Here is a 13,018-nt window from a genome sequence, read left to right on the forward strand (position 1 = left end):
AGGACCACCAAAAGCCCTGGGTGGAGAACCTTAGAAGCGAACAGCAGGCAAACCCCACCAATATGGGTTGCTGAGGTAGGTTCTGCCATCTAAGTTTGTTTCCCCTCAACCTGTAAGCATTCATCTTAGCTGTCCTGAGTCTGAGGCAGCTGGCTCTCATCCATGTGTCAGTCTGCATGTTAGGACACTGACCAAGTCAGAAGAGATTGAGTGGGCTATTAGCATACTGAAGACACTATTGCCCATACTTCATTACCCACCTTGACAACTGCATATAGTAATTGAAGAGAGGCAACAATACTAGACAAGGCCCTTTAGATCAGATGAGCAATTGCCCAAGACTATCCTCCAGCACTTCTCAGAAAAGGAGCAATGAAGCCACTTGGTGACTCAATTTCATCTTCCTAACATTGATGACACATCACCCTCATCTCATGATTTAACAGTTTTGGATTTGTCAGCTGCTATCTAGAAGGATCAATATGGATAACTGAGCTTCATCCACTTCCAGGAGAATAGCAGCACCATTAAGATAGGCCTGGCTATAGCATAGCAGCTAACTCAAAGTAACTGGTGTCAGAGACCAGGAGCCTCCCATTATTAAAGAGGTCATACAAAATAAATGTGCAGTGTGGCCTGCTCTGAGAGGTTACAGAGTGTTTCCTTCCCCTCCCCTGTCCACCCAGGGCTCAAGTTTAGTCTATTTAACTATTGCAAAACACCCCCACAAAAACCAACTGTCAAAGGTGTGTCATCAAGACAGACAGAACCATCCAAAGACAAATGGTGGCCTGTTTCCAAAGGCTGGCACGCTAGGGCCCTGCACAGCGAGGGGAGCCGCTCAAGTACTACACCCAAAGGTCTGCTTTTAAAGCACAGCATCCTAATTATTCCTCAGCGAGCAGCATGCAAGTAGCACAGCTATTTCCTTCATCAATTATTAACAGGGCAAAGCACATTCATTCAAAGAACTCTGCAGAATGGTGAGCAGCTTCCAGCTCCATGCTCACGCCCTGGAATATGCCAAAGGATCCTTTGCCGCTCAAAGCATTTATCTTTTTTTAAACCAAACCGCCATTAAACATTCAGGGGAGACAGTTAAGCAGTTACTGCTGCAAAGCACCTTATGGTAGATACCACAGTCTTTCAGGCTTGAATAGTTTTGCATAACTGAGAATGTGCAAACATAAAGCAGAAGATCGCTGCAACCTGTGCAGTATGTTTGAAGGACATTTGTCAAATATTAGTAGAATGGTGACTGGGCCTGGAGCTCTTCCCTCATGGGCAGTGTGTACTGCATACCAGTTAGGTGAAGTTCTGCTGGATAAAATTCCATATGGCTTTTACATGATCCAATGTAACCCATCTCTCAACCAGCCACCTCCCACTCCACCTTTACCTCTTAAATTGGCCCTATACAGTGCAGTTTGGCAGAAACAGAAATGCTAGGTCCAAAGGGCCTCCAATATCACAGGTGGAAGTTTAGCATAGGCCCTGAGGTGTCCTGCAGGTTTTATGTTAGGAAGATGTTCTTCTACAGTAAGCATGGAAAGATTTTCTCCTGAACTTCCTTGATATGGGGCAAGAGAGAGCATGGATGTTTTTGTAGGTTTTCCCACCCCCAACAACTTGGGAAGATGCTGAAACATGTTCAGATGGGTAGAGGAGCCTCAAGCAAGTCTGAGTACAAGAGTTACACTGTAAGCATCACTAGGGAGAAAGCGCCCCAAGACTATATGCTTTCAGCAGTCCCTGTGAGTGCCAGTGAAATTTTGCATTGAAGGAGTAGGTGAGGGTTCGGCTATGATTTGGGATGAGATTTATTTATGCATTTTGACTCAACTGCTTTTAGTTGGTGTTTTCACCTTGTAAAATATGTAGTCCCTCTAAAAGCCTAACTAGAACACAGTTACTATGTACAAACTCTGAAATCTTAAAGTAATTAGAATAATTTAATCAGAAACTTCAGTTTACCAGAGAGTCTAGTTCAAAACATAGCTCATACTCTCCTGGTGCAAGAAAGGTCCATCCCTTAGAGCAGGAGTGGAAGCCAGGCCAGGAGATCCAGATACAAATATGAGGAGAGGAAGTTTGTGGGAAAAGCCTGAGTGACTTTGAAAGTTAAGACAAGAGGAAGAACCCAGTGTAAACATGAAGATCAACAAAGCCTGATCGAATAAGCCACTGCATGAGTCTTCAAGGAACTACACACATTTACTTGTTTAACAGCTTGATCAGCATATTCTCATCTCAGAGAAGGAGAGATGGTGTATCAAAGCCCCCTGTGCAGACTGTGGGTTAGGAGGAGCAAGTATTCTATATTTAAGTGGCTATCTTAAAAAAACAGCATCTTGTTTTTGCAAGAAAAACCAATTTCACTGTCAGTTTCTTGAAAAAACTTGGGGTTTATTGATTTAAACTGCAAACAGTCGTTACAAAAGAGATTCTTTTAAATAAACTCAAAGAGGAAAAAAAGCAATGTAGTGAACAGTAACAGGGGGAAAAAATTACATTCATTGTTTTCTTTGTGCCAGTCCCGTTCACCTCAACAAGGAAAACTCCAAACTTGGAATACAGAAAGGCAAAGACAAACTGCATTTGGAATGTCTTCAAATAGGCACTTTAAGCCAAAGGCTTTTGTCTCCTTTAAGAAGCTATCAAAAAAAAGGAAGTAAAATGTCTTCCTTCCATACTGTCTCACAACAGAGCTTATACACATACATTCTAAAGCCCAGGTGTGTATGACCTAGGGGGGAGGGGAAGGAGGAAGAGGAGGAGGAAGAGAAAAGGCAAAGGAGCACACATTAACTCAATTTGCAGTCCAACACAAAAAAAAGAGGGGAAATTCTAAAATAAATAATCCAAACACAGTTTTTGCATTTTTTTAAATTAATTTTTCATTTTTTAAAATAAAATAACCAAAAAAGTGTAAAGTTACAAAAATGTCATTGTAGTATAATATATTAAACTGTGGGGGGAAAAAAGGAAAAAAGACACTTCACAATCTTAAGATTAATATGGAAGATCATAATTTAAACATAAAAGAATATATTCTATGGATTCATCATCCCGATAAATATGAACAAAATTAACAAAAAGCATAGGTTTCGGCAATAAATACGTTTTGATAAGTTAAATAAGCTTTTTTTATATTGTTGTGCAGTGACAAGCAAAATTTGCTCTCCAATTTCTGAAAAGTTATACAAAATTAAAAACCCAGAAAAAAATAATAAAAAGCTTGGCGTGAGTGCTCTAAGATAGATCTAATGTACTCTAGAGCAAAACCATTAAAGCTATGTCTACTGGAACTTGGAATACACGGAACTTGCGTGTGTGGAATGAATTCCATTTGCCCACCCCCTCTGGTTTGATTTATTGTTTGTAAAGATGTCACATGTATACATGGGGAACTTTTAGCACCAAAATCAAGTCTTTCATAGTCCATCTGGCTTTTTCCCCCAATCACAAGTTCCACTCATGTTACAATCTTTGTCCACTCTCAGCTTTTCTTCCTGCAGACCTGAGCAGACCCAGGCAAGATTAGTCTTTAAACGGGAAAAGGGTTGGATGTTAAGCGCTGTCCACATGCCATAAGTCTAGCAGAAACTGGCCAATGGAAAGGGAGGGGAGAAGGAACAATGCATTATTGTGGCCAGTGGAGGGAGCAGTTGGTTCTGGATATTCCCTGCACATCTGGAAGTGCACAGAGCTTTAAGGAGGCTGCTGGTGCCCTCTGCAGCCAGAGAGGTAATACAGTCACAGTGAAAATGTTCAAAGGCACTAATTTTGTAAACGGTTATTGCTTTTTACTGTAATTTGGCACTTAAGGTGTAAGCCAGTGAGTCAGCTACAGGCAAGTGGACAGCCTTTATGTTAACATCTAACCCTTAGATTGGGGGGCATTAAGGAGGGGGGTTCAGCTTAACATTGTAATAAAGGTGGGAGGAGGGCAAGAGGAAACCCCAGTTTAGTCATCAGAGATGGAGAGTCTGCTGAAGATGGGAAGACGTCTCGAGTTATCCAGGATGGGTGAATCTGAGCCACTGTGGCTGCTGCTGGAGCTGCTCAGATAGCCTTCCTGATCAGAGAGGGAGTCCTGAGGACTGGGGGGTGAGTCAAACATGTTGGGGGACTCAGACATGGGCCTGAAGAGGAAAGCAGTGGGTGAACCCCCACTGGACACCTGCACCCCTATGCTGGGGGCAAAGAGAGTGGCCAGCTCCTGGCTGGAGAAAGTGAAGGGGTTGCTGGCACAATCTGGCAAGGTGGGCGAGCCCAGAAGGTCATCAGCGCTCAGCATGGGTGGTGGGGTGACTGAAGTGGGGCTGTCCAGCAGCCCATTGGCAGCGGCACTGGGGAAGCCAGCAAAGCTGAAGCTGTGTTGGAGGCGGGGTCTGTCAGCGATGGTGGGGTCCCGGCCCCCAGCCACAGCACGGCGCTCCTCGGCATTGTGGATGAAGTGACAACGAGGCCCATAAGGGCAGAAGCCGATGGTGTGGAAAGTGCGACACAGCTCCGTCTTGTACTTGGGGTGGCGGGTTAGGCTCCGCAGCTCATGGATGCCGTGGGCAAACTGGCACTTGTCACCGTATTTGCAGGCACCGTTCTCCTCGAAGGGGCGGCACAGCTCTGTCTTGTAGCGGCTCGAGTTGATTTGTCCCCCGGGCTGCTTCTGCTGTAGCAGGCGCTCGCCACCTTCGGAGAAGGAGCGGTCCCGAAAACGGCTTTCCCTGGGACCCAGCACAGGGGCCGGCTCCCCCTTGAGGCTGCTTAGGAGCTGGTTCTGGTGAAACTTGGAGTTGGGCAAGGTGACCGAGTGCCTCCTGGGGAAACCCCCGCCAGCTGGGGTGCCCACTGCCTTCCTATCCAACAGACACCCTCCAACACCTGAAGGGCTGTAGTTCAACATCTTGTTACTCTGCGGAGAGAAAGCAAGAGACAGTCAGTCACCCAGCCTGCTCCAGCTCCCCCCTGCAGCCTATTCCCAATGCAACGCATCAGTCAATGCCCTGATCACATCCAGCCCCATCATATCAAACCTAGCCTCTATCTTCACCAGCCACATCTCTCTGCAAAATAACCCTGCTTCTAATATCCCACCCTGTAGGACAGCAAATCATCCTGTTACATGGCACCCCCTTGCCCTAGGCAAGGGCCAGGAGCCCCACCTACCCACACAGTGACCCTGCAATACATATAACCTCCCCAGCCCTAGGCAGTAACTTGGGTGCCCCACCTACCCACACCTAGCGCTGCCTACAAGAGCCAAACCCACTATTCTTCCTTCCTAAGTTACACAGTCCTCCCCTGCTGCAAGCAACTGCCCACCCTGCTCCACCTCCAGTCCCACAGCCACATCTCCCCCAGGTTCAGGACCCCTTCCATACCCAAGAACCAGTACTTCCTTTTTTGAATTATTCCATCCTGTTCATAGACCCCTCTAGTGTCCGAGACTACTGTAGAAACCTTTGAGAATTGTAAATTTTCTGTACTATAGAAAAGTACAGAAGCATTATCTGGGACAGTCCTACTTCAGGAACAGGGCGTATGTGTGAGAAACTGGTGGGGGCATGAGACTTTTTGGAAATGCATTAATTACTGATCTAAATTAATCCCATTTCTCTTGCTCTTCCAGCACAGCAATAGCATTTCATCTGATCCAGGCCAGTCTTCACCCCTAACCACAAGAGGATTCCTTTGCAATTAGCCTTTGGGCTGCAAGGAAAGTCTGGAAGGGATCAGGAACCAGTTACTTCATCTGCAAACTCTGTTTTAAATATTAAAAACACTCGTTTGGGGAGAAAAGTGACACAGGTTTGCTACAGCCACAGTTACTTTGAAAAGCAGAGCTTTTTAAAGCTCTTCACCTGTCCAGATTAAACAGGTTGTTTTTTTTTTTTTTAAAAGGGGGAGGCACAGCCCTTGTTCATGCTCATAGCCCTGTTTTAGTAGTGCAGCTTCATTGTCAACTCTCAAGAAAGTAAAGAGACAAAACTGAGTCAGTCTAGAATTTCTATTTGTAATCATTCTACACTGATCCTTTCAAAACAAGGAAAAGTCTCAGGAGTAGGAGGAAAAGTACTTTCTTGACTCTCAGCATGTTGGGGGTAGAGAACTCTGCTTTTGTTTCCCTTTTAAAACCAGCTCTATTAGAAACTAAGAAAAAGTGTCTGTAGACAGAATTTCGCTAAACAAAGGATAAATCCACGGGGGGGCGGGAAGGAACAAAGCTGATCTGGAGGGGAGGAAGAAAATAAGAAAAGTAAAACTGCATTGAGTGAATGGAAGCAGCTGTGAGTGCAGCACACTGGCCTGCAAAGGTTATTAAAGGAACCTCACCACCAAATAGTTTGGCCCCTAAAGTAAATTTGCAGCTGTAGGAGCAGAAGCAGAACTAACTTGGGAAAATCATAGCAACAAGACCAGGCGTGTTACAGCAGCCTAACACTTGAGCAATTAAAAGTGGCCGAGCAACAACTCGGAAGAAAAAGCTTTCCAATTCCTTCTACCAACTCCCCACGTCAAACAGCTCTATAAAGCCAGGCACATGCAGCCACAGAAAGGAAGGTTTCCGTTTCCAATGCTTTTCGAATCCTCCCACTTGAAAAGCACAGAACTCAGGGAGAAGGGAAACGTCCTGAACAAGTTGAACAGGACTCCCTGGATTCTTGGGATTTCATACCCGAAATCATTAAAACCAGACATCTCCGCGAAAGTCAGCGATTAACACATTAGAAAGGCCACCCTCCCAGAGGCTGGGGGGGGGGGGGAAGAAGAGAAAGAAAGAGGAGGCAGTGAAAAAGGGAACAACTCACAAACAGTTTGGCCACATTCACGAGTTCTCTTTACAACTTCACTGGGCTCCAGAAGGCTATTTGCAAAAAAAACCAAACCAACCAACAAACCCGCAGCCCCGAAAAGGCGCTCAAAACATTTAGCGAGGTCGCTTGGCTGGGCTCGGTCCTTCCTAGGGGCAAGGAGCGGCAGGAAAGCCAGCCCCCGGCGGGCAGGAGAGAGGTGAAACAAGCCAGCCGCAGCTCAGGAGGGAGACGAGCAGAAGGATGTTTACGGCAAGCCGCAACTGACTGACGATCGTCGAGGCAGCACAGCCGCCCCTCGCCGCACGAGGCGAGCGCCAGGGAGGGCTGGCGACCAGGTTTAGTCCCAGTCCAAGCAGGCACCGAACTTCGCTCCAGAACGAAGAAACAAGGACCCACCCAAGCTCCGTTCCCTAAAGCGAGCCGGGCCGAGGGGCCCGGTCAGCCCCGCGCGCGCCGCCCAGGCGAGCCCCGGCTTTACCTTGCACAGAACTTCGCTCAGGTCGAAGATGGTCGGGGACACCAGCGCCGTGGACATGGTGGGCGATGGCCGGAGGGCGGCAGAGCAGCACGAGCCCGGCGCAAGGGATCACAGGGTGGGAAGTCAGGCACAGCCTCCAGCGCCCTGCTCCGCGTCCTTCCCCCCCTGCTCCGCCGCCACGCCGCGCTCTGCCTCCGGCCGGCCGCTCGCTTTCCCCCGCCGCGCTGCCTAAACTCAATTTATAAAGTTTGCAAGCTCCCGGCCCGGCCCGGGGAGGAGCTCGCGGCTCATTGCCAGCCGGGGAAGGAGGAGGAGGAGGGAGATGATTGACAGCGCGCTTGACTCACCCCGCCGGCCGGGCCCGAGAAAACTTTCAAGAGGAGGGAGCGGGAGGGGGAGGGGAGGCAAAGCCCGTTCGGAGCCTGCGCTGGGCTCTGGGTACGAGGAGGAAAGTTTTTCAAAGCTCCCCTCCCCCCCCCCCGACGTGCATGTGCAACTTGGTTGTGATTAGAAGGAGGGGGAAGGGCCCGCGCTCCTTTGTGAGTGCTGGAATTATGCAATGGGTGGTGACATCACTCGCTGCACCCACTTTGGGCTGCTTCCCCCCCAGCTCAGCTTGCACTGAACTTTTGCAAAACGGCCCAGGCGAGAGCTGTGTCTTTGCAGCAGGCTCTGCGAGTGCCCAGATCCCCCGCCCCCCAGGTAGTTTCCCCGCTTTCCTTCTCGTGTGCAGGAAAGAAACGGCAACTTCAGCTGTTTGTAAAGGCAGGCAGGGTGTGCGCGCAAGAGTAGGTGCGTAGTTGTGGTCTGGTCGGGGGTAGCAGAAAAACAAAACAAAACTGATCTTTGCAGAGACTCATTTTCCGAAATTTCTCCCAGCTGTAATTACCGTGAAACTAAAGAGGAAGGACTGTTTGTGTTTGTTTGCATGATATTGATTCTGTGAGCTAGGTCGTAACGTTTGCTTTTTTCGATTGAAGCTTTTTCCTCTCTGCTGGACACCAGTTGCATGCTTACGTGTTGGAGATTTTTTTTCCCCAAGGAGATCTATTTCATCAGGAAAACAGGGGCCCAGTTTTCATCTGCTTAGCTTTTCTTCTGCCTGACCAACACATTCGCAGATTTTTATTTAAGATGGTGTCTGCGAAGGCGATCAGATAGCAAGTGACACTGACAAAAAACAAGAGGCCCTCTCGATTTCCCCCCTTTGCTCGATCGAAAGCTGGAGTACTATTTGGTGTGTTTGCACGGGGTGCGCTTTCTGCATGAGTACCCGTTGCATTCTGTGCTCCCCGCCCTTGCCCTCTTTGAATGGAACAGATGGTTTTTCAGTCCATCCAGGTTTCATTTCACTCTTGTTATTAATTTTTTTCTTCTTTTGGCGGGATGACAAAGGAGCGGGGCACATGGGTTGAAACATGACAGACTGACTAAAAAAAACAACCCATAAACTTGTTTATCTGCTGTTTGCATCAGGAAAGCAACACGTTTGCAAAAGCTGATCAGTTTCCCCTCTGCCCCTCTGAAGTTCTGAAATGGAAGACTAGACTGAAGTGGAAATATTAAACTCTTAATTTCTTTCCTACATATTTCCATTTGTCCTTTGTCACCTCCTCGTCCTTTTTACAGTAAGTGTCACCCACTCCAGCCCTCAGATATTTATTCCATAACACTTTTAACTCCTCGATCTGTTATGAAACAATGTGTGTGTTTAGTGCATTTTCCATTGCAATATAATTAGGTCACCTAATTATAAGCACGTTTCTTTAGAAAGGCAAAATTAGAGTATGAATGGGCTGGCTCTCCTCCTCCTGACAAATTTTAACAGGAATTTATTTAATCAATGTAAAATAAAATATCAGAGCGCACACAAACTTTAGACTTTACTTCTTTACGCTTTAAGGGCTGCAGCTGAGCTGTGCGTTGCATTTCACAACTATAAAGAGTTATTTCCAGTTTGGGCTGGCTTGGATTTGTCTACTTTGATTTAAATTGATTGAATCCATTTTTAACATTGCTGCTGTCTTTGCATTTTTGGAGGCTTACTGTCTTCAAGTTGATTCACATCTCCCACCCCCTTAGTCTTACGGCCTTTTTCCAATTTTGATTGAAACCTGGCAGGCTCTGCTAAAGGAAATAACTCACATCCATATTAATTTAAATAATTAAAATGTGTTTAGTTCTTAAAGTGGTGTTCGCTAATTTCTGCCTTTGCTCTCCATTCTTCCCCCAGTCCCCAAAGGGCACTTTTTAGCAATTTGAAATAATAAAGCTTGGGGGTGTGGGGAGGAGTAAAGTTTCTTAGCAAATAATCTGTTCCAGATTTTAGTACACAAAGAATTATGTATACTGATATTGATGGAAGGAGGGGGGAGTGGTTTCTTTGTAACAAGCTTGTTTCAAGGCTTCTAATGTGGGGCTCCTTAAATGTGAAACTTGTTGGGTCAAACCCTGCAGTCCTTACTCGGGCAAAACTTTGACTGAAGTTAGCGGGAGTGAGAGTATTGCCAGAGGAAGGCCTGTGGGATTTGGCCCCTTGTTATTAATCCATCCAGACTGAGACTTGAACTATAAACTCCTTCTTAAAATGCATCTCACGATTGTACTGAATATTCTGCTTCCTCACATAGCCCAGACTTCCAAGGAGAACTGAAACCCTAACTGCAGAGTCCAGAATGCAAGCCCAGCTAAGAGCGCATTTAAAACAAACGATCCCTGTTCCCACTTCCTCTTCTGTTTGCTTCAGTCTCAGGAACTGGGTTTTAAACTTGTCTTCCTGACTTTCCCCTCCTTCGATATCCAAGAACAGCCAAAATAACGAATCGAGAGCAAACACCCACAGAGTCTGTCCCTTCCATATTTCCTTTTTTATTCTTTATTTAAGGATAGAACCCTAGTTCCACTCATTTTCCTTCTCTTTCTAGATACATTTTTGTTTAGTTTTTTGCCAGAATTGAAAAGCAACCAGCAGAGAGAGCAGCTTGAACATGTTATTTTCTGCAGTTGTTTACTGGCTCTGTGGATGGTGCTTGTTCCCAGAGCTCTGAGCCTCTCTATAATTAAACCTTTTTTAATTGTTAGGTTGGAAACATCATTCCAGGGACTTTCCAAGGGTTACCAAGTCCAAATGAGGAAGCCAGTACAGATAACTATTTCATGACTGACTTGCTTGGAGCCTGGCTTTTTCATTGAATCTGATCTCCTGTACTCTGATTACTCAAAGGTCTCAGAACGAGAGTGGAGTCTGTGCCACAGTGGGCACAATCCTGCATTCCTTGCACACCCAACCCACGTGGATTTGAATGTGAGTTTTGGTTGCACAAGGAATGCAGGATTGGACTCTCTGTTACATGCCCCATATCAATCAACTCACCAAATTGTATGTATGTTATGTTTAATATTGTTGCACATATTTTGTGCCTTATATTAAATGTATGCAATAGGATACACATACACTTACTATGGGAACTGTAGCTTTCTGTTTCAAAACCTCTTTGCATTTAGGGTCAAATGCTGGTCATACTGCTGTCCAGTGAGAATTTTGATGGAATCTGGATTTAGGCTGTAAGAGCCTGACTTTCAGCCACGAGGTATGTCTGGATTTGTACACAAGCAAATCCCTCCTTTGAGCACGTGCCTGGATAAATATAAGCCAGACTTTTGCCACATGCATGCACAGAATGGGAATTTGTGTGTGCACCTATGCACGCCTCTCTGGGGGCTGAAAAATCAGACAGGTCCATTCTCAAATATAACATTACAATCACATTTTTGCACTGAGTTTAATTGCGACGTTTGTTTTTTTAAAAGAAAGAAAAAACTATTTCTAGCCACCACACACTTGAGTAAACACATGGGTGGGTTTATCTGAATGTAATGTCATGTACTCTGGGGTTTGTACAGTAGCTCTTTAGTGCAGTGCACCTACTTTGCAGCTTGGATGGTGCAAATGGACTTGGGGGTCAGCAGTAAGGCTGCCAAATTTGTTGAGCCTCTTCTGCAGCCATCTGTAGGCTTCTTTTGTAGGTGCTGCTTCTTGAGTGCCATCACATAAGCCTTCATCATCAGATTCAGGTACAGGCCAACTGGTTGACTGGGCCTCCCTTCACTCCTTATTGGCCAAGCTCACCCAGTGACATGGTTTTAAAAAGAGGGGGAGATGAGTCTTATCCAGTCCACATAAACATAGAGGAACATGGAAATTGCCAGAGTGGATCAGACCTATGGTCCCTGTAGTCTAGTATCCTGTGTCTGATAGTGGTCAGTACAAGATGCTTCAGAGGAAAGGATGAAAAACCCCGCATTAAGCAGATATGGGATAATTACTCCCCCACCTCCTCCAGTAGGTCTCCTCCTAATAATCCCTAATAGTTAAAGTTGGCATATCAACGGCTCCACCAAGTCTGGTAACCTCGCTCCTGAATTACCTTTATCTTTTCATGGGACATGATGACATCAATGGGAGTTTTACCATTGTCTTCAAGGGGAGCAGCATATATTGCCCATGGCTGTTAATTTCCAATTCTGTGCACTTTTTTTCAGATTTCAATGCAGAGACCCACAGTTTGAAAAATTGGAATTGGACATGTACTGTCATATTGTTTGGGCCAGGTGGCGAAGACTCCAGCACAGGGAAATTTAAACTGATCTCTAACTGGTCTCATAACCAGTGAACACTTTATTTCAACGTGCTTGCCTCAGATGGATCCACAAGAACTACAAGCCTCAGTACATTGTTAAAAGATAGAGGAATAATCCTTAGTCTTTACTCTGATTAACTCCCAGTGACTATAATGAGTGGTTAGACTAAGGGCCAAGTTTAAACCAAATAAAGATTCAGGATTTGGAGCATGCATAGTCTGTGATTTTATAATTCTTACAACCATGGAGAGATTTGGTTTTCTGCAGAAATACCAAAATTACCAGAGACACCTGTTCTCAGCTGAGAAGGTTATAAGCCCTTGAAAATAGGGGTTTCCTGTGTAATAAATGTGGCTTCTCAGTCATAATGCTTTAGTGTACACTGAGTTTAAACAGGTTTCAGAGTAACAGCTGTGTTAGTCTGTATTCGCAAAAAGAAAAGGAGTACTTGTGGCACCTTAGAGACTAACCAATTTATTTGAGCTTATTTGATCATAAGCTCAAATAAATTGGTTAGTCTCTAAGGTGCCACAAGTACTCCTTTTCTTTTTGAGTTTAAACAGGCATAGTAACCTTCCTGTATCTGTTTCAGCTGGTTCCCTGGAGTATTAATATCTTCTGGGTCACAGTGCTATTTGTGTGTGTTTTGGGGAATGGGTAAAGGTAGATTTCTTTTAGTCTCATGTACCCCCAATGTCTTTTTTACACATTTTCCCCATTCCATGTACCAGTTCTTCAGCAGCCTTTACAAATATTGTGCATGGATAGGTGAGTACAGGCATGCCTCTTTCTTTTTTTTCCCCTTATAATGTGTCCTTAAGGGTTGTTTGTTTTTTTAAAGTCTGTTATTTTGGTCTTGTGATCCCTATATGTAACACTTCTCTGTATCCATTGGGAAGTATGAATGGCCCAAGTTGGAAACCATTGCTTTTAGGTACACCCTCTGCTGGGCACTGCTGGCTCCTTGGGAAATGCCTAGCTTTCTGGTCAAAAGCAAAAAGGTATATTTGCAGCTGCTTGGTAAGAAAACAAACTCCCAAAGATACAGGAAAGTGCGTGGAGGTGGTAGGAAGCGACG

The 13,018-nt window shown here is 45.5% G+C and overlaps 1 protein-coding gene and 1 long non-coding RNA gene across 2 annotated transcripts; one reads left to right on the top strand and one right to left on the bottom strand.

Moving 5' to 3' along the window:
• Window positions 1–2,385: 2,385 nt before the first annotated feature.
• Window positions 2,386–7,578, bottom strand: ZFP36L1 (ZFP36 ring finger protein like 1). Its single transcript, XM_073348437.1, has 2 exons — window positions 7,300–7,578; window positions 2,386–4,918 (listed from the first exon to the last, which is right to left on the bottom strand). Exons 1-2 carry the CDS (start codon window positions 7,354–7,356, stop codon window positions 3,968–3,970), a joined length of 1,008 nt encoding a protein of 335 aa, XP_073204538.1. The 5' UTR covers window positions 7,357–7,578; the 3' UTR covers window positions 2,386–3,967.
• LOC140912957 (uncharacterized) lies at window positions 6,382–12,148 on the top strand. The gene is made up of 2 exons (XR_012159420.1): window positions 6,382–10,889; window positions 11,842–12,148. It is a non-coding gene; the product is annotated as an uncharacterized lncRNA (long non-coding RNA).
• Window positions 12,149–13,018: the final 870 nt, after the last annotated feature.

The sequence above is a fragment of the Lepidochelys kempii genome, chromosome 6, assembly GCF_965140265.1.
Source record: "Lepidochelys kempii isolate rLepKem1 chromosome 6, rLepKem1.hap2, whole genome shotgun sequence".
Classification (NCBI taxonomy): domain Eukaryota; kingdom Metazoa; phylum Chordata; order Testudines; family Cheloniidae; genus Lepidochelys; species Lepidochelys kempii.

Coding starts and splice junctions, on each gene's coding strand:
- ZFP36L1 (XM_073348437.1), bottom strand. CDS start 7,356: ATGTCCACGGCGCTGGTGTCCCCGACCATCTTCGACCTGAGCGAAGTT. Junction 4,919..7,299: donor TGAGCGAAGTTCTGTGCAAG/GTAAAGCCGGGG, acceptor TTCTCTCCGCAG/AGTAACAAGATGTTGAACTA.